At 38.1% G+C, this 21,666-nt stretch overlaps 1 protein-coding gene across 6 annotated transcripts in view; it reads left to right on the top strand.

Annotated features, from left to right (window-relative positions):
• cadm2b (cell adhesion molecule 2b) overlaps positions 1-17,465 on the top strand; it is a 150,589-nt gene extending 133,124 nt beyond the window's left edge. For 5 of the 6 annotated variants that reach the window (XM_034206996.1, XM_034206993.1, XM_034206998.1 and 2 more), the window contains 8 exons: positions 947-1,099; positions 1,671-1,808; positions 8,840-8,998; positions 9,280-9,370; positions 9,580-9,758; positions 13,624-13,650; positions 15,395-15,517; positions 15,626-17,465. In XM_034206996.1, the coding sequence (XP_034062887.1) occupies positions 947-1,099; positions 1,671-1,808; positions 8,840-8,998; positions 9,280-9,370; positions 9,580-9,758; positions 13,624-13,650; positions 15,395-15,517; positions 15,626-15,744 (989 nt within the window). In that variant the 3' untranslated portion in view covers positions 15,745-17,465. The remainder of the gene's footprint in view (positions 1-946; positions 1,100-1,670; positions 1,809-8,839; positions 8,999-9,279; positions 9,371-9,579; positions 9,759-13,623; positions 13,651-15,394; positions 15,518-15,625) is intronic. The other variant, XM_034206994.1, reaches the window with a different exon arrangement.
• The last annotated feature ends 4,201 nt before the right edge of the window (positions 17,466-21,666 follow it).

Raw genomic sequence — 21,666 nt, 5'->3', positions numbered from 1 at the left:
CAGTCTGAATGAGCAGTGGTGAGTGTGTCCTAAGAAAACACTGACATGTTTTATTTCAAGCTGTATTTGAAGAAATTCCCATTGTGATGGTCATAAACTCGCAAATCTTAGTAGGAGTGGTTAATTCGTTTTTTCCGCTACCAGATACTAGCAGTATAGTTTTTGTGTTTTACCTTAAATTTGCACTGAAGCTAGGCAATTTCGTTGGAATATATACTTAAATATTCACAAGAATATTTTAATAATATTGATGCTTATCAAAACACTGCCAATCATTAACAATTTGAATCTAAAATAATGTAATTGAGGTCCAATACAAATAAACTGTGTTCAATGGTTATGTATTACGTTTCTATTTTCTTAGACTTTTATTAAAACATCTTTAAAATCTCATGTTTAGACAAATGACATACAAAAAACAAACCACACAATGTCATTATGAATACCTCTTTGAAATACTACTCTGCCCTTATCTACACTCTATTATGTTAGCCTACAGTTGCAGTGGAAAATACAAACATGTGGTTTGAATGAGACCAGGGTATGCTAGAAGACCCAACCCAAAGTCAGTTGCTGAGTGAGTTTAAAATGATTAGCTGAATTTGTTGTGGTTAGCTAAATATATATTTCATTCTAAGATTATAGGCTTGATTTGCTTTGCTAGAGCATAGCAAATAATGCTCACTGACTTTAAATAAAACTGGCTGGCAAAAATATAAATGTAATTGAATCCATTGGCCCCAGTGTGTGTTTGCTCCATTTAAAAAAGATTTGAAATAAAAGAACAGTGCTTTCCGCCTTGATCTAGTAGGAGTCATCAGAATTACAAATAGTATTTCTACAAGTTAATTGCCATTACTGTATTCAGCGGGAATTTGCCCATTGGTAACTCACTTGTCTGTCCTTTTTCTGTTCGCTCCGTAACCTTGTCTGTTTCTTTACACAGCTCTGAGGGACAACAGAATCGAGCTGATACGAGCTTCGTCGCAGGAGCTCACCATCAAAATCGGTGACGTCAGCCTTTCAGACGATGGCCTGTACACCTGCTCGCTTTTCACCATGCCTGTCAAGACCACCAAGGCCTTCCTCACTGTTCTGGGTGAGCATGTCCATTTTGCACCAGCCTCCAAAACTGTGGCTTACTTTACACATTCTTACAGCATGAATACAGGCATATTTTCAACTATGGTAGTTTGCTACACCAAATCATTGGTGCTTCGTAGAATTATTTTATTTCTGCATTACATTTGACCCTTATTTACCGAAATAAAGGATCACACCAAGCCTGCAAGCTAGTAGCGTTACTGAATGTAGATGTCTGCCAGTCCGGACAGCCACAAAAAAAAAACTCAAAATCACCTCTACGATGACCTTCACACACACAGCAATACATTTGCCACAGTATTGTAAAAAAACGATATTGGATATTTCATATTTTCCTTTCTTTAATTATGTTTAGTTTCCCATTCATCACCTGCTTTGTTTATTCTGCTGTTTTTATCATACCCTTTTTTCCTGCCTTGAACATCGTCAAAATGATGTATTATTATGCTACTGAGAAAAGGAAGCATGAATATCTGAATAAAGTAAATGATTCTCAATCTTTTTTTGTCACAGCCTAATTCATGTATTCAGTATGTTCTTTACATTTATATTTCCATGTTTCACAGGTGTGCCAAGCCGACCAGAAATCACAGGATTCACCAAACCTGCCATGGAGGGGGACATAATCACCCTGACATGCTCCACACTGGGCAGCAAACCAGCCGCCAATATCCGGTGGTTCCGAAATGACAAGGAGGTTCAAGGTAGGCATGCGGTGTGGATTCCACAGAGCATTGTATCCTCTGTTACCTCATGTACCCTCTCTGAGACATCATTACTGTCAAGTCAATCTGCTTCCTGCGTTCCTTTGTGCTCCTGCATTGTTCACTGGCCGGGGGTTTAGCACTGCCTATCATCCTGGCTCACAGCCAGCATTGCTGCTGACTTTGGAAGCTGTCCAAAAGTTGCTGGATTGTAGCAGAGCCATCCACATCTCCCTACCTGACCAAGGTGAAGACATACACCTCTTATTGATTCAAATTGTAAGGTCAAGTGTACATCCACAACAAGTTCTGCACAGCACTCTGGTTTCACTGTTCGTGGCAATGAAGCAATGATATACTCAGCTGGTTTCAAAAAGAAAGAAGTTTGCATCTTTTACATTTACAATGATGAAGAAGCTACGAGTCCTCACAATTTAGAAGGTGAGACCAGCAAATGTTTGACACTTTTGCTTTGTAGAATGACTTAAACCTTTGATTTGTTAGAGTTGTGTATATTTAGTTTTCTGTGGATTAGACTCAGTGGCGTAACAAGGCTGTGATTGGCCCCGGTGCAAATATTGTTTTGCGCCCCCCATCGCCCCCAAACGTAAGCGCACGCTGATACGCTCACACACGCACGGACATACACTCTCTCTTGTCCTTTCTCTTTTGAGCGCCGCTCTTGTGCTTTGGTTTGCTGTACATTATAAATGCAAGCTATTACATTTTTTTATAATGCTGCCGAACTTGCTGCTGCTAGCTACAGTACAGTACAGGTTGATCAAACGGTTCGCTCGTCACGCAAGGTATCACATGACATGAAAGGGAGCAAGGTCATTGGACAGACAAATTACAAATTAATGTAGGTTGCTTGGTTACTTTGAAGACTGCATGAACCGGTCAATGCCATTGGGGCCCCAACATTTTTTTGAAAAACAAATATATATAAAAAATATTTTCTTTTTTTTCTTTTTTTTGCATGGGCCCCTGGCCGGCTCTGGGCCCCGGTTGCATAGTTATGCCACTGATTAGATTCAAGGCCAAAGGGTACATCAAAATGAGGAGTCTGGTTTCTGAAGACGGCTATCCTTACAGTGCTATGAGTGGATAAAGAAATAGCTGTATGTTGTTGGAGACTGTGTTAAGGAGGTGTGTTTCATAATTGTTCACCTTCAAAGAAACACGGGTGTTCATTAAACCGTATAAAAATCTCAGTACCTTGGAACTGTTTGCATGTGATGAGTTGATCTTGCTGGGCATTTGTTCCGCAGGTGGCTCTAAGGTGCTTTATTTTTCAAACAGCCGCATTAGATTAGTCAATTGAGTCAAGGAGGATACAAGAACGCTCTAGAATGCAAACTCACAGAGGCCACATAACTCTTCACCCAGATGGAAAGAAAAAACATTGACAGAGACAATGCATTAGGCAGCAGATGGAGCAGCCTAATGTGCGCTGATAACACTAAACCATGCAGCTGAAATTTTGTTGTGCTTTCTCACAGTGTGCCTCACAAGCTTACAATTTCTTGTACACCTTTATTTCAAACTGTCTGAAGCTCCGTACTTTGTGTTTTTATAGAATGTATCACCGTCTTATTTATGCTTTAGAAAATTCACAAGAAGACAAACACATTAGAAAAATAACGGAATGGGATGTTTTCCTCAATTTGATGGCAGTGGTAAGCTGTGTGGAGCTCTTTAATGTAACAGAGCATGCTGCAGAGACTCAGTGTGACAGTTGCTCTTTATTGAAGATTTGCACCAGAGAGCTTTTCTTGGTGGTTCTGTCTGTGTCTGCCCAACATGGCATGATGATTGATGGGAGAAGGGCCAGGATATGAAGTTTTCTTGTTGAAATGACATGCACGTAGATCCCTGAAAGGCCAGTAGAGAGCTTGCTCACAGCGTCACGACCAGACTTGCTGTCCATCTCAAGAGGCACTGAGATTATCTTTTTTCTGTGGTATGTCTTGAGGTAAACTTCAAAATACAACTTCAAAGCTCAATGTATAATATTGACATGCACATAAAACAAATCCCAAAACATAATATAGCAGAGTTTAAGGGGTGGCACGAATGTACTCAAGCTACCGTATTTCTGAGGATAAAAAACGTAATACCTCCATCCTGTTCCTAGGACGGCAGAAATCACAGAAGTGCATAAAGAACAATTAAAATTAAGGCATGATACGCTACTTTTTCATTTAATGTAACTTGTGAACAATAATCTGTTTGTTCAAATTCCATATTTATATTTAAAAAACCCAAGTCTGCCCAAAACTGCTGCCTGGTATTTAAATGTGCTTTTATTAGTTTTACCTGCACACAGTAAGGTTTATTAAGTCGCTTGGGCAAACAGACACGGTGCGACGCATCTGCAAGTCAAAGAGACATGCAGAACAAAGCACAGACTGGAGGGCTTGACTTAAAAACTTCATTTCCATGTCAAAGTGTCAAAGAGGAGGAGTGTCAATCAGTGCCCCTGATCCAAGTCTTTTGTAGCAGTTGCTTTAATGCTTTCTTTAGTGACTTTGTGCTGGGAGCAGCATGTTTTGCCATTGGTTCTTCTGAGGTAGATCATTGCCGCCAGTGTCTGCTGTCAGTCAAATCTATCCCCTCTGGGGGACCAGTCTACAAGGCTCCAAGATAACAGCAGGTGTAATAGCAAAAACATGTCATATTTATTTCATGCTCTGATGATTTGTTTTTCACCAATTTATATTAGAAGCACACACCATTACCAACCTCAATATCCTACTGTCATCCAGTGTCAAGTCATTTGTTTGCAGAGTATAGAGCCATACAAATGACTTGGGTCGCTGAATGACAGCTAAGCTTCAAATGATAATCTATTGAGGAATATCCACCCACTGACACTCTCTTTGCATACATAAAGTGGCCTATATATTCCTATTCACAGTGACACAAAGGCACATTCAAATCCACAACAGCTCCAATATGGGGACACATTTTCTATTCAGTTAGGCAAGATATCAAGACATTTGAACCTAGAAAATAACTTTATTGTTATTAGTTGGAGTAGAAATATCTTTATAATTATCATTATTTGAGTATTAAAGGTCCCCTATTTTAGTTTTTTTCAACAATATATTAGAAGTCTCGGATACATACAAAACATGTCTCTGAAGTGTTTGACTTGAAATACCAAATGGACAATGCATTGTACTATGCCAAAATACGCCTCAGTTTCAGCCCTATTCAAAAAGTGCTGATTCTGTGTCTAGCTTTAAATGCAAATGAGCTGCTGCTGTCCACGCCACTCTGCAGAGTGTTTAGTTAAAATAACACATTGGTGCTCTACGTAGGAGGAGATTCAGGAGATAAGGTGGACGGGTGTTACCTTGGTTGGTTATTGGCTAATGGTTGCACAAGCCAAAAACACATTGTGACATCACAAAGTGGCCAAAATCTGATTATTTTGACTGAAGTCAACATCATTAATTCTCTTGGTCTGCTGACTTTTTAGTAAATTAGACGGTGTTGTTAGTTTTTTCTCTTTTTCTCAGGTTCAAATCGTTTACTTCAGTTCTTCAGTTTTATGTTATCATCCTCATCAAGGCCATGTACAAGTGCCTCATTCACTGAGGAGCTCCGCGTACTGCAACATTCTTTCAAATATCAGTCGAACACCTATGGACCTAACTTTAAGAAATAACCCCCTCCATGTTTTCTATAGCTTTATATACTACTTCTCTCAGTTTTAAGACGGGGGGGGGGATTCTGCAAAATATTGGAGGATTATAGAAACACATTACAGGAATATACATGCTGCAGGACCACAAAGTGTTTTCTCACATGTATTGCCTAAGATGGTGGGTTTGATGTATTTTTGGACAATACACACTCACTCTTCCTGTATATCTGTTCATCCCCTTCAGAACTTTGTTGGAAAAACATTAAGAAACCAATAAAGTTTAAGAGCCTTGAAACTGTGGAGGAAGTTAAAGAGAGTTATGGATAGTTTATGGATTTTCACATACTGTAGTGTGGTTAAATGGAAGATACAACTTGTTATCAACTGCACCATTGTAAATATATCCCTGGGAATGTATTTGGGTCATTTAAACAGCTCTGTTGAATTTATTTTAAAACACATGCTAGTCCCAGATACACTCTGCAATGATTTTCATAACTGCAATACAGCACCCAAGGATCATATGCTTTAAAAAGGGACCTGATCTCAATACACGTTTCTGCTCTGAATATATGAATCGTGATTTAACATTTTCAGCCATTTGTTATAATGTGATCTAAAATGACAGTAAGAGACACTTTGTTTAAAACCAAGAACATAACAATACAGTACAGATATGTGCATATAGAAATATATAAACAAACATTAGATTCATTTGTTAAAAAGTAATGATTCCAACTAATCCACAGACAAAAATAAAATGTTTTTTTAGGCCTATTTATGAAGCTATTCATCTAATTTAATTTGTATCAGTAACAAATTGTACATTGTAAAAAAAAAATTCCTGTTCCGGGCTTGTTGTGGTAGCTACTTTGATGTTTATTTTAAGTTAACACTGAAATATAAAAGCCTGCAGGGAATAATCAAGGAAGCCATTTAAAACAGCTGTGACAACTGCTTTATCAAATAAATAAATATGTTACAGGCATCTAATAAAGGCTTAATGAATAAATAAACAATACCATCATAGGCTATTAGTTCCAATGAGTGGATTAAAACCATGTGTGAGCATTGATAGTATTGTTTATAAATCTTTAAGTATTTTACTGCCTAAAACAACATAGATTGGTCGAAAATCAACAGTTTTTACAGGAAACATTAAAGAACATTTAGTGTGCAATTATTGCATAGTAAATCTTTCTATATAGAGACAGGTGCCTAGAAGAGAGATGTCAAACTCAAAAGTTGCAAATTGGCTTCTTAACACCGTCCTATTTGCAAAAAAACTAGATCCTGATTAGGCTTACCATATATAAATATATTTTTTCAAATTAGACAGTGTGGAGGAGCCCCTTTGCACCTTGAGAAGGTAGTTATTGGTCAGCAGGCAGTAATCTGCAAATGGCACTCAGCAGATGGTTATGGCCTTTAAAGAAGCACAGTCAAAAATAACTGCTTGAGAAAAAAATCACATTTTGTTGAATGCCTCTAAAGCCTTAATAAAATAACCAAAAGCTCAAATTGTTACACACCTATTTCCACAAGGCTGAGAACAACTTGACGCAATGATCATACAGTAATAATGCATCTGAAGTGAAGCAAAAAACCAAGCATTAATCATGGTATACCGTAATAGACGCACACTTTTGGAAAAATAGGATTCTGCCACTGAGGTTCCTCTTTGTTAACTCAGATGGAGACGTGGTGATTACAGGAGCGCCCCCACTCGCCTGAATGTAGATCTGCTTGCCTTTTGGGGTTCAGGTTCAGAAGAGGTACACCTGGGCACGTTCCCATTCTTATGAAAAGTGCCTCTGCATGCTCTCTGGCGATGCTAGCAGCCGCCTTGAAACACACTGACAGCTTATTTTACCACAGCTCCAACGCTGCAGGCGACTTGATGAACGAGAGAAAAAGCTGGAGAGATGTATGTTTGTCGTCACAGAGAACTATCTCCCTTTGTACTTCAGGGAAAAATGCATGGTATATGAATTTCCTGTTTGTTTAAAATCGTACGTTTTGTTTGAAATTAGATCTCAAAATGAATCTTATTTGTGTTGTATTCATCTATAGAAGTGGCATGTTCTTTTCTATTAATATTAATACTTTTTGTTCTACACTTCAGCTTTTATTGCATACAGAATACTTTAATAAATAATATAACTCAGATTCAGAATGAAGCGCATACAAAAAGTTCAACCAACATTTCACATAGCTAGAATTACATGTAACCTATAAATAGAATAAAACATATTAAAGATGAATAATTAATTTGGTTGTTATACTGAAGAAGAATTATCATGAAACTGCCGTTAAATGTTAAAAGCAAAATAAAAATGGCAAAAGCTATTGTAAAAGCAGTCATAGTAATAGAAGTGGTTCCAAATGAAAAGAATAACCACTATACTCATAACAAAACCAAAGAGAATCAAAACAGTGGAGCAAATGGCACGGCCCAAAGAGATGATGATATCGCTGTTCTGGGTTTCATTGCAAGGGGCTTTTTGTATTTAATAGACCAAGTGATTGAACAATTTGTATGCTGCGTGTGTGTGTTTTTGAGTGAAGTAGTGGAGTGTGAACATACATATGTATTGATTGTTTGCAGTGGATGGCAGAAAGTCTGAGCAATGGAAGAGGTAGAGGGGGGAAGATAGTGCCTGCAGGATCTAAGGCGGTGAGAAGGGTAGAAGCTCAGTGAAACTCGTTCTGACTCTTTCCTGAAGTAATGCCTTTGTCCTTTTTTGCCTTGTTCAGGTGCATCAGTAGCCTTATGAAGCTTTCCTGAGAAAAGCGATGCTAACACAAAGCTTTGACAGGAGAGCAGCAGCAAACCACAAAGAAATGCTTCCAATTATAAGTTAAGAGGTATCTCTAAATGAAGATGGCATTGCAGGGAAGGGACAAAACAAACAAATCAAGATCTGAAGTAGTATAAAAGGGTGAATGTGTGAGCATGAAGACAAAAGAGAGGAGAGAAAGGAAAGGTGTCACTACAACTATGGAAACTCTGCACTGTTGGAGAGTTTGTGTCTGTTTGTGTTGACTGGGATGTTTGAGAGATGGTCCTGGAGGAACAAACACACCCAACCAACCGAGTCAATGCTCACACTGCTCTCCCTCACTAGTCACTCTACTTTGACTTGACTTTCAAAGGCCAAGGATTCTCTCCCTCAAAGGAGATGCAGAGAAAAACAACAACAACACTGCAGCTGTCTATGTCAGAAAAGCAACATCTCCATGTTTCTCAAGTTTTAGTTAACGTACAAGCTGATTTCAGTTTTTCACTGTCTTTCTAAAAAAGGAAATTGTTTTGTACTGATGGAACTGAATGAAATTAGTAATCCACACATGTTCATTTTCTGACTCTCTACAGGCAGTAAGGAGCTGAATGCCACAGGAAAATCCTTCACAGTGCGGAGCAGTCTCCAGTTCCAGGTGGACAAAGGGGAGGATGGGGTCGCCTACACCTGCAGCGTGGAGCATGTGTCTCTGTCCAACCTTTACACGACAACCGAGGTGCTGGAGGTCCACTGTGAGTGCAGTCATACACCCTGCAAAACTGGATTAGGTGTGAGATTAGCAATGAGAAGAAAATACAAGGATTGAGATTACCTTTATGTCTGCAGGTTTAGCTTTGCATTTGCTCAGGATTAGTTTGCAGGTAAGGGATTAGTACCAAAGTAGAACAGGGATATGGGAGCTGCCAAGTGGGTAAAGAACTAACTACTGTGGTACTTTGTCAGTGTTAAATTAAAAGCCTCTTATATTCAGTTATGTCGTACCATTGGATATTTTTTGTTCCCTTCTTTACAGATGCTCCGCGTCTGGAGATCTCAAAGCCACAGATAGATCCACTGGAAGGGCAATACTTTAAACTGGAGTGTGTGTCCATAGGCAACCCAATGTAAGTTGGCATTTATTTACAAAATTCTATTTGATGGTGCTTTCTTGCATGATAACAAAATAGGCAGAAATTACATTTAAATGGGATTACAGAATGTCCATTTTCTTCTGTTGTTCCTTCTGTATCACTGTTTATTAATTGTTTTAAAATTAAGAAAATCATTTGCAGAATGATGAAAAACAACCATTGTTTGTATTGTTCTTGACTAGACCTGAACCAGTGCTGTGGTCTAAAGATGGAGGAGAGCTGCCAGACATTGAGCGTATGATTGTGGAGGGCAGGGAACTAACCATCACCACACTAAATAAAACAGACAATGGCACATACCGCTGCGAGGCCAGCAACCACCTGGGGACCAGCACTGCTGAATACAAACTGTTTGTATATGGTGGGTACAGTAATGGTTTGTCTTGTTATGGATGATCAGTTTTGCTGTTGCTTCATGCTCAAGGCTTCGCAGCACACTGTGTGCTTACTCAAAGAGGGTTAGTGTTCATTACAAATACACAAAGCCAGCAGAGGGCTCGTCACTCCGGCAATTTAATTGCTAGATATTCAGATATCATAGGTTAAAAAGATTTCTAATTAAAAATAGCATTATACCAAAGTAAGTATGGCTACATAAAAAATAAAAGATTTTCAAAAGAATCAAATAGCATGTCCTTGAACCACAATGTTTCTATTCCTATCAAAAGGCCTGCTTCAAATCATTTTTGAAAATATGGGAACAAAGCAGTACTATTATCACTGTAAAACAGTGTAAGTGCAAAATGATTTCATTGCATGACCTCACAGAAATACTGTAATGTTTCTCAATGCCAGATTGATCTCTATAACACTTTCTTATTATTAGTGTATGTTCTGGCAGACCCATTATCATTCTGTTTTAGAGGGAAAACACTCTGGCTTGTTTGTAATGCTTTAAACCAACCACAAAGGTCTTGGTTGATGCTAAGCACAAAATGCAACAACGGTGCCATGCCAAAACACACTGGAAAAACTCAAGCGTTAACTTGAATGAAATGTATATGGCAGCAAATTACACAGGATTGAACGTTTCAGTTTTTTCAGTGTAGTAACATGAAGACAGCTTAATGGAGGCTGTAAGGAAATACAAAAAACATCTTTATTAATCATCATATAGCCATATATTCGTTAGAAGTACATGTCCACATTGGAGAAATTAAGGCTAATGGCAAATCTTGCTTTGGAACTGTGAATAACTCGGTTTACCTCAATGCACTGTACGTTTTGCCAAAGGTTTAATTTTGGTCTCCTCCTATGAGGAAACTTCCGAGAACAGCCTGGGAGAGAGATTAGTTAATCCAGAGACAGGAGCAGCTGAGAGAATAAAGACAGCATGGCGTTGAAAACGGATCATTCAGGCCTCTGCTGCACAAATATGTATAAAGTTTATCAAATACAACCAAGTAAAAATACAAAACAAGTGCTGAATATTAAAATTCAACATGGATTTATTTGTTCTCTTTTCTTGCCAATTAAACAGTCCCACAGTTTGTTTGGGAGCGACTCATCACTGCTCAGATGCTGGACTTTTTTAAGCTCACAGGCCGTTAGTGGACGCACTGCAGCTTCTTTGTTAGATTTTAAAGGCAGAGGGTTTTGCCTTTCTTCATTGAGAAAAAAAGCGGAGGAAAAGAAGGATGACACATTCGTCCTTACAGCTTTTGTTATGTCAGGTGTAGGTGGCGGTGTCAGACTTGTTCATATCATCCTGTCATATCTGGGAGCCATTTGCTGGACCAGAAATTCAATCCTTGCATTTCACAGTCAGAATTGTTTTAAGAGAAACATTCAAATATGTTGATTCAACTTGGGTTTTGAAAGTCATAGTTTATACGTATATGTGCTGGTAGCTGTTTGAAATTATTGGCGGATTAACAGAGGAAATAGCTAGATTTAAAAACCCTTGGCAGCCCTCTCACTAAATACCCATGTTGGTGGGAAGTATGAAAAATGTAGTCGAGCCGGTAAAGGATGTGCGAGATGGGCTCATTTCCAGCGATGACGACAGTCATTCTTCAGAGCTACATCGTGTCTGGCTGAATACTAACCGGGTCTCACCGGATCATCTCAGCCTCTAAGCGTAATTTGCTAATGACAGCAGAGCTGAGAAGCAATAAATGTAATCGCTTCGCCGCAATTTATCACTGTCTGCAATTATGCTCCTTAGTACGCTGTATTACATAAAGCAAGGAACCACTGTATGAATTGCTCTGGGTGAGATGTAAGGGAGTTAGTTGCAGATAGTCGTTTAGTTAAATACATTTAAGAAGTGACTGAATCTGATTGTGAAACTGCAGCCCTCACATTTTACTTCTTTATCACACATGTTTACCTCAAGCAAGTTCTACATTCCCTGTGTGTGGCCAATTTACCAATCATCATCAATTGCTTTGAAAATGAAATAGATGTAAGACATATGAGTCCTTTGTGTATGACTCATCCTTTTACCAGAGATATTGCTGAAAGAATCATTCAGAGCTCAAGTCATTTGTGCTACTGTATGTCATCATCTCTGCATTTGTTTTCATTATTTTGCCTGTATTCACTGAGCCGATGGACCAGAATGAACCACTGCGCTAGCCACGTGCAGTAATTGATTTGTGTTGTTTATTTTTGCTTTAAGTTTTCTCATATTGAGCCAGTTCCCCATGGAGAGGTTTGTTGTTGCTCCCCCTCTGTTCGTAGTGCCTCCATCTTCTGCTCCCCTGACTCCCTCTCTAGCCTCTATTCTTCCAGTACGCTAATGCCGACATTCGCCCATCAGGCATAGGCAGTCACAGCTGTGTTTGCAGGTACGCCTGCAGCCCCTCCATGGCCCCGCCTGAACGCTCCATGCACTCACAAACATGACGCTGAACACACAGTTGATGATTGATGAGCTAACAACTGGACTTTGCGCTAGAAAATAGCATTGTTTTACTGGATGAATTCAATACCCTGTCACATTTTTTTTCTCTGTCCTGTTTTTTTCGAACACAGCTAGCTGTTCTTATTATTTGTGGAACCGTTTCTGATTAGTTATTATTATTGGTAGCTGACAATATGCAAACTGTGTAGGAGAACATTACCACACTAGGTTGTTACTGTTCGCAAACCACTGCACAGATTACCATCTTCGCAGAAGCAGAAAATAGAAAGCATTAGTGTTTATACTTTTATTCTTAGGCTGAACGATTTCTACCATTACAACCAAACAATAAGAAACATGCACTTACCTTTGAATAATATTAACCAAAATCGCACACTCCATGTGTTTACTCCATGAGTTCATCTCCCCTAATGGAAAACCGTGTTGTAGTGTTTGTATGACATGTATCCACATTGAGCCTTAAGAGCACTCCGAAGGTAAAACATGCTAATTACCTTAACAGTCCTAACAGCACTCTTGTGATGGAGAATAGAGAAATGTTACTTTAGATTTGGGTTGTCATTTATTTTGATGATCAACATGACATCTAAAGGTGACCCGTGGCATTTGTATGGTAATTTAGTGTTTCTCACAGAAACAAATCATGTGGACCCTTGAGCTTTAGCAAACATATGCAATGTATTTCAAATACTTGAAAAGCCCTTTTTGTGTTAATATTTTAAATGTTGTGTTGTTTACATTCTTATCATAAAAACGACGATATTATTACTGGTGATAACAACAACAAAACATACTCAGGGTACTTTTCAATTGTAAGTACCTTGCTTTTAAAAGCTGTGACTCAATATTGCAAACACCTTTGCTATTTGCCTATCCTTCATTGTAGACTGCCCAGTATGCGTTGTTAAGAAGTTGTGCTGGTTTAATTTGCCCTGATTTTTTCAATATTTGTCTCTGAGATTCAAGCTTCAACCTATAGACCAATGTTGGTGACCAGAACATCAAATCTATTATTAAAGCATAATGAAAGTAACTCTTTTTTTAAAACAAAATGTGTTTCATTTTTTGGTGAACTGACAGATTGAGGATTGAAATAGCCTTTTTAAGACACTAATAATTATCTTTTTGAAAGCTGTCCTTCAGCTTGTCTTGTCGATGTATCTTGTGCTCCCCCCCCCCCCCCCCGCGTCCATTTCCAGTAACTTCGGTTAGGCAGGTTTATAACACGCTGTCAAAGTAAAAAAAGACCATGCTAATTTCTCATGTTTCCTGCGAACTTTGTGGTCACGTTTTTTATCACGGTGTTGTCCCCCTCGTCTTCCCTTACTGCTGTCAATGTCTGCAACCATGGCAACAGCCAAAGACTTTCCAGGGCCTACAACAGGTAAATATCCCACTGGACGATCATTGCAAGCCAGATTTACAGTGTGTGATGCTGGATCAAGATCTGGGTCAGGACACATCACAGCCTCCACACAGCATGAGCCAAACCATCACCTTGCATGGATGCTCACTCTGCTGCTCTCTCCAGCCATGTCACAGGCTGCATAAGTTATCACACAATATGTCTCTGGTCTGCCTTGTCTTTGCACAACGAAATAGACAGAATTATCTGAGTGGAGCTGGGCGGCAGATTGTATTCAGGCCAGTGTGTAAATATTTAATTTCAGATCTTGTGATTCTGTAGAAATGGAAGGGAAGGAAAAAACTCTTTTTGAGCGATCTTTCACTCTTTTGATTACATGAAAATGTTTCTGTTTACCGTATTTTTCCAGTTATGTTCATGGTTTATTCTATTTTCATAGCTTGTATTTGCTGCAGTTTAGTTAGTATATATATAATGTACACATCGCAAATATATCTCAGAAATACCATATCTAACTATATATATATATAGAGTTAGTCATAAGGTCTAAAGAACATGGAGTTGTATATTTGCAGACAGGATGGGAAAAGGATGGAAACAATATTCACATTTCATGTTGTCGTAAAGTGGTTTGAATTGACTCATTGATGCCTCTGTGTGCTGCTGTAATATTTATGTTCCTGACAGTGTGTCTAGTTTTTTCGTGGCAACCTAATGTTTAAAAAAAAATGGTTAAAAGAATTGAAAACATCAGATTTGACATTGGAATTATCAATATATTTATATTGGAATTGAAGCTCAAAAATCTGTATAAATACTCATGTTGTCACACTTAGAGGGGGAAACGTGAATAGTAAGGTGTTTTTATGAATATACGTTCAGCTTGTCTCTTTCCTGTGTGCAGCATGCACCAGCAGAGTGTGATATGAAAATTACTTATGCTCCTTGTTGACAGTGAAGTCACCCATACAGATCATTATATCCATCAACATGCAACCAAAATTGATTAATTCAATGGTTAACAAAACAGTTATCGCTTCAAATTCTGAAGTGCCTGCCTGTGACCCCCTAAAAAAATTAATTGTGGTTCTATTCTGCATGGAGTTTAATCAACTGCATGTTTCACAGTCACATCTATTTTTATTTTTAACATCCCACACGGGGTTGCTGAACATGAGGGTTGCATTCTGTTAAGAGAGGAATATAACAAGGTATGTAGGGAACATTCCCGCCGTCATTTTCCAGGGTCACTTTGCAAAACTGAGCACAAGCCATGGCCATTCATCAGCTTGAGATAATGAGAGCACACGAGGTGCACAGTAGAGATACAGCCACTTACAGGTTATTACAGGGTGACACAAAAACATGCTCTTACCTGGGAGACCTTCAGCTCACTGCCCGGAGGAGGCCTTATGTTAAATAACACTTATTTATACAAAACCTGATCCTCAGCAGCAGAATGTTGCAATGGATTAGGGGTAAACAAAAGATAGCATGTGTTAAGACTTTGGTGAAATAATAAAAAATGTCAGTTGTCTTACTTACATCTTGTCACTGTTGCCAATGTCGCATTTTAAATTGGAATTACTACATTACCTCTTTTAAACCTACATAAATACACTTCAGAGCAGTGATATCAAGGAGGTTGGTCTAAATTTGACAGAAGCTTTTTTGAGACCGTTCTGCTTTGTTCTTGTGTTTTAATCTTAAAGCAACTTTTGTTTCTTTACTTTTCCCTCCATTTCTCTCTGTCTTGTTTCAGATCCTAATGCTTTAGGACAACATGGACCTGACCACGCTTTAATTGGCGGAGTTGTTGCAGTCGTGGTCTTCATCACCTTGTGTCTGATAATAGTTCTTGGACGATATCTGGCTAGACATAAAGGTAAAAGAGGTCACTTGAGCTACCATGAATAACAATTTTCTAGCTTGAAGCAATTGTAAACCTATATGGCATGTAGATAACTTGCTGTATCGCTCTGTGTGTCTACAGGGACGTATCTAACACACGAGGCCAAAGGAGCAGAAGATGCCCCCGACGCTGACACAGCCATCATCAATGCTGAGGGAAACCACGTGCATGCAGAGGAAAAGAAAGAGTACTTCATTTAGACCTCTTTTTCTTTATTTCATGACAACTCTTGACAGCAGACATGCAATTGTATGCTGCCTCAGCGTCACTACATGATCTGTTTTAGTTTATTTATTATTATGTCTACTTCAGAAAGCTCATGTTTGGATTATGCTTGTATTCAAAGCATTATCTGACAATATAGCTTTCCCTATTCAACAATGTAAACCATGTACAACAGGACCATTTTCCATTTTAGTTTTACGGTGTCTAAATGCTGTATACTTCTCTGCAGTTCTATCAACGCTCGCATTACGTTTTTTTATTTAGTCATTTTTTCCACTTCATTTACCTGCAGATCTTTTGAAATGTTGAAACACAAAGAGTTACATTTCAAATGAAGTTAAATGTTTTGGTTTAAGAACAGTATAGGTATCCATTTATCTAACTCTAAACAGGTTAACATTTGGTTTTGGATGTTGCCTGAAGCTTAATCCATAACAGCCATACATGAAAAAACATAAAACTGACAAAATACTTTTACAAAACATAGAAGCACAATCTATGTGATTGTCTCTAGATAAAATCAGATCCCTCTTAGCTCTGTCTGTATATTTCTGCATTGAGTTACTTGCAGTTATCGCTGATGCTGTTGATTTGTACCAACGGAGAACAAGTTAGAAAATTAAAGCACAAAGTCTGAGGACTAACACGGAGGGATAACACTTGTCTCGGGATTCAATATGAGTCTAGTTGGAGAGATGGTGTCAGACAGGAGAAGACTTCAGTTATGGTCATGGATGGTTAACTTTCATTTGTGTTGCCCAATTGATGTAAGATCCAAACTGAATGAGTGGAACCTTGTGGGGGTTCATTATTTATGTTGACTTTTATTGAACAACTATGCTCAATGTGTGGATATTGCTGTAAAATACTTTGCTAACGTGAATTTTGGTGACCAATATTGTTGAAACTTTGGATCCCTGACATTACAATTTGTATATTAGCATATACAGTACTTAAAATATTCCACATGTCTTCTTTTTCTTTCTCCCATTTATCTAACAAGAGGTTGTTTTGCCAGGCGGTATGTAAATAATGTGTAAGTATTTAAATTTAGTAAAAGATAAAACACTGGTTATAGCTTTTAATTTCAGGTCTGTTCAGTCCCCATCACTTTGATGAGATTCTTTTCATATTTTTCAAGGTTTTTTCAAACAGGGATTCTAATAAATTGCTTAAAATGTAAAACAAGAAAGAAAAAAAAGGAATTCTGGTCTAATACTGTATATGTATTTATTATTATGATTGATTGACATTTATTATACTATATTGATTGATATTATTGCTGTTATTACTAAAGTAGTTGTCTGACATTAACTTTTCCATTTTTTAATTCTGTAACGTATCATAAAAAAACAATATAAGGATCACCGTTATGGCCTTTGAGTTTGCTGCAAACAGTACTAATGACATGATGAGGCATTGGTGAATCAGACATGCCCTCACTGTACTGTATATAGTCACTGTATCAAAGACATTGAACCACATTGCCAATGCTCATACACGTTATTTTGTTAGTTCAGTATAATGCTATAAATAACTCATTTTGTAAAAAGTTTTAATCACTGTAATTAATTTGCTTTTTATGGGGGATGTGTGAGGTTTGCTTTTTTTCTCAGTATTGAATATTCATTTTTCAATTATGCCACTGTAAAAAAAGAGAGACAAAGTGCGGATTAAAATATGAACAACTTCAAAACTGCCCTTTTGTTGTGACTAGGTTTGTACTTTGAAATGCACTCAAGACTAATGCGTTTTGCCTGAGAATTACAGCGCTATTAACAACAGTCAAAATATGAGTCTGCATCTCTACAGTTATAAAACAGGAAGCATAATGTTGATGGACAGCACTATGGCCAAAAGCTGCAATGTAGTTGTTATTCCATGCAACTGTTGAGTATTACACAGCCTTTAGAGTTAATAATATATGCAAAGTGTTGAAGGATTAAAAAACCATGAAGCTCCTCAGGAAGATTGCCCGAGGCTCTCAGCTCAGCTCATGATTTGTGCATTAATACAGGGCGACAAAAGGAAGTCTTGAGTCTCCCCGAGTACTTCCCTGTCTCACTGGAGACAAGTTCGATAAGCTTAAAGAGGCTTCATTAGCTTCCGTATAGATGTCAATGCAGCAGGCTGCTGTTGCCTTTGTTTTAACAAAGGCAACAGGAAGTGGGCGGGGAGTGGAAAACTGGAGGCAAACCACTTTGTGATTTGACATTACGGTCAGGGATGTAGCTGTTGGCTTCTGCTGAAAGTGAAATGATAACACTTAACATAAATGTTATTGATCCCTGTGGGGATATTTTAAATTGGAACATTGACAAAACAAATAGTAAAAGCAGGAAACACGAATGGAATAAATGTACTAACAAAATAAGAAGAAAACATCCGGTAAGAAAACTGGAGCATTCAAATGAATGGGATATAAGTTAAGCAAATTGTGCCAAATATGGAAGGAGAGCATGGATCACTGAGAGATAGGTAGGTAATACTAGAATGCATGTTTCCTTATTTACATGACATAAGTATACATGCATGATGTGTATGTGCTAAGAAATGTGCTCATAAAACTACCATGTATATTTCAGGTGCCTGTGGGAAGATTTGAAATGCATGTTTTCCATGAACATGGAGTGCAAATGCATTGTACATGCACAGGGCTAAATGTATGGACATGAAATGTAATGGTCTGGGGACGAGCCTTTTCAAAAACTACACATTTGATGAAAACAAATGTTGATTATATCTTACATTAAATAGTTATCCGCACACATACAGTAAACCCTAGCCAGAAAGCACCTTTTATGATTCATTATCACTGCTTCAGTGGCACTGAGGAACTTCCTGAAGTTTTAGGATGAGTATGATAGCCTTGTGCAGATTACTGAGCTCATATTAAATATCTTGACATCCTTAAAGGGAGATCTCGTTCCAGCACATGGCCATTATGATCCTCCATTCTTCAGCTCCGATTGACCTTGAGCATAATGTTGCCTCCCAGACTAATGTTGCCATTATCAACACACTGTCCAGCCCGCCATCTGCCTGCTTCACACAACGCTTCGCTCTCTCTTTCCTCTCACAGAGACAGTTCCCAAAGCTCACTTCATAATCATTACCACCAAAGTTCAGCCAGTTCAAATAAACATCAGCTCCCACTATCACACTCCTATGCGTTATTAAAAGCTCAGTGCTTTGTTAAGCTATGCAAATTGAGATAGAATGTCTTGAATAATGGCTGGCAGAAAATATTGCTTGAAATCCATCATAATATAGTAATTGGATATGGAGTGGGGAAAACATGGCATCTGTAATCGTAAATAGTGAGTAGGAAAATGGATGTTGTCTTTACCCTTGAAATGTGAGAACCAAACCCTGGGCAATGTTACAAACTCAGCATGACCTCTGAGGAGGCCGTGTAAGTCTTACTTAAGTGAAAAAACTGATCCCCACTGTACCCTGTAGGCAGGGTCCATATCAGTCCTCCAGCTCACAATAAGCTCTTATCATAGCACAACAGAAGTCTCTGACAAAATCCTGGAGGGTTGAATTGATATCTATACAAAAAAAAACATTAATAAACTCAGATCTTCAGTACAACTTAAAATATCAGTCCTGCACAATTGAACATTAGGTCTGGGTGTGGTACTCCATGAGCATTTGCATTTGTTTCTAGTCCAAACAACAAGGCTCTAGTTTCCTATTTCATATTAACTTGTAGATTAGTGACAACTGGACTTCGCATGAAAAGCCCCCAAACCCTGACACAAATAGTGATCCTTCTTTTGGATTAACAACACAATATTTCATGCAGAAATAATATTAAGTCCACTTGTTTTCACTATCCAAGCATGTCAATTGCCTTGTTTAAATCACTGGTTAGGAAGTGAAAGGATAAAAGGATTTCAAAGATGTGGTAGGTTTGCAAGGCAATGCCAAAAAGTGATGAATAAATGTTTGTTCTCTGGATCATGTTTTTAATTCCTGATTTAATAAGTATTAGAGACACTGTGAAGTTACCCAATGATTAACTCAAATCTTTAGTCAGTGCTGTATTTACTGATAACAATAATCATTGGATTCCCAGATGGAAAAAATCCCTCCAACTATGTACTTTTACTTTTATAATACTGTGTCATCTTTCATATTGCCTGCCAGGCAGAACAAATATTTGGGGAGAGTTTACTTGTAATCATTGCTGTGCACCAAAAGATGAGGTGCAAAGAGCAGTCAGTGGAAGATGAAATTCACCATTTTTCAATATCCTCCTTTTCATTTTCAGAACTTTGTGTTGGAAGTCTGTTATCGTTGCCCAGAGAAGCCCAAGGTTGCATTGTTTGTATAAATAGTTTTGTTTTTGATTGACAGCTCATTCTAATGGAGAATTGGGGAGAATAATAATGGCGTGTTTGCAACACAGGTGCTACCTCTGAGAAGAGCCATTGCATGTACACCTTTAAGATCCAGAATATTTCAAAATGGTCACAGCTATATTAGCTAAATGTTGTCTTACTTGTATATAAGCTCAAACAGCACATTACATGTTAAGCTAATAAAGGTGGAGTGCAGCTGAGCCTTCTGTAGCCCCTATTGACTCATAGCTTCCACATTTACACATCATCTGTATTAATGCTGAATCACAGGGCTGTAACATATTATCTTGAGATGTGTTTTTTGCCTAATCATATTTGATGAGATTAAACAGATCACTCACACTTCCACTTGTGACAGGGCCGAGTACAAGTGAGAAGGAGTCAAATGATCTGGAACAAAGAACATGAGCTTGTGTATCCCCCTGGATGCATCACCATGCCATTAGTCTAGATGAATGTGTACAGTCAGATACAATTCCCTTGTTTGCTGCATGAGGGCTTCCACTTTGGAAGGCTCCGCTGTTTGAATCAGGCCACATGCAGGCCCGCAGATTGATGACTGAAACAGGGCTACCCACTGTATTTTAAACTCATTCATCCACACTGACTCACATTCTCTGTGGTGCATCTTTAAATAGCCTGCCCTGGGATTGACTGTCTGCCATTTGATTTATTCTATATTGTATTTTTAGATCTAATTAAAAACAAACTTTTCTGCATTGTTTGGCGGAATTCTGAATCTTACAGGCCCAGGAGATTACATAAAGAGAAGTCTTATCTTGGATAGTCTTTTTGTTTGGAGGGGGAGAGGTAGTACCTGTGGCATAAGGTGTGCAATAAATAGAGTGCCATCTGTTTGGATTGAGCACTTGAAATTCTACCAAGGAACTCACCAGAGACTTAATTAAAGTTGGAATATTACTGAGTGGGAGACTGATGCTTCTCCAATGAAATGACAGCTATAGAAATCTTAGCATTAGTTTGATAACAGAGATTTTTATTTTGAGAGTGAAAAGATAGTGTTGCACTTATCCTTACAGAACGTCATAAGATATGGTTTCCATGCTTTTTACCAGTGGTGTCTTTGTAGCCGTTCAATCTGTTAAAGTTCTGCATTTATTTATTTTGAATCCTGGAAATCCATTTATGCTAGCATGGTTTGCCATTTCCAACTGCGCACATCAAATGGAAGAACATTAAAACATGTTGGATGTAGAAAAATAAGTGCTTTTGGCTAAATTGTTAATTAGCCAGTGAATAAATGAAGGTGCATATTTGGGAAAGAAAATCTTCCATTGGCTTATTGTTACCAAAATAAATGCACTGTTGGAAAACTCAAGTTGTCAAAAATGTTGTGAAGGTTTCTGAAAACTCTAGTTCAACAGTGTTGTCATACACTTGTATAATTTAACAATTGCTTTATTACTGCAGTTAGAAGCATGTTTTTCAATTGATGCCCTTTGATACAAGATGATTGTGAGGTTTACATGAATTTGTCCGTGCAAAGAAATCTAACAACTGGATGAT

Source organism: Gymnodraco acuticeps, unplaced genomic scaffold, assembly GCF_902827175.1.
Source record: "Gymnodraco acuticeps unplaced genomic scaffold, fGymAcu1.1, whole genome shotgun sequence".
Taxonomy (NCBI): domain Eukaryota; kingdom Metazoa; phylum Chordata; class Actinopteri; order Perciformes; family Bathydraconidae; genus Gymnodraco; species Gymnodraco acuticeps.
The sequence above is the reverse complement of the archived record's forward strand: the minus strand, read 5'-3'. Positions and strand labels throughout refer to the sequence as shown.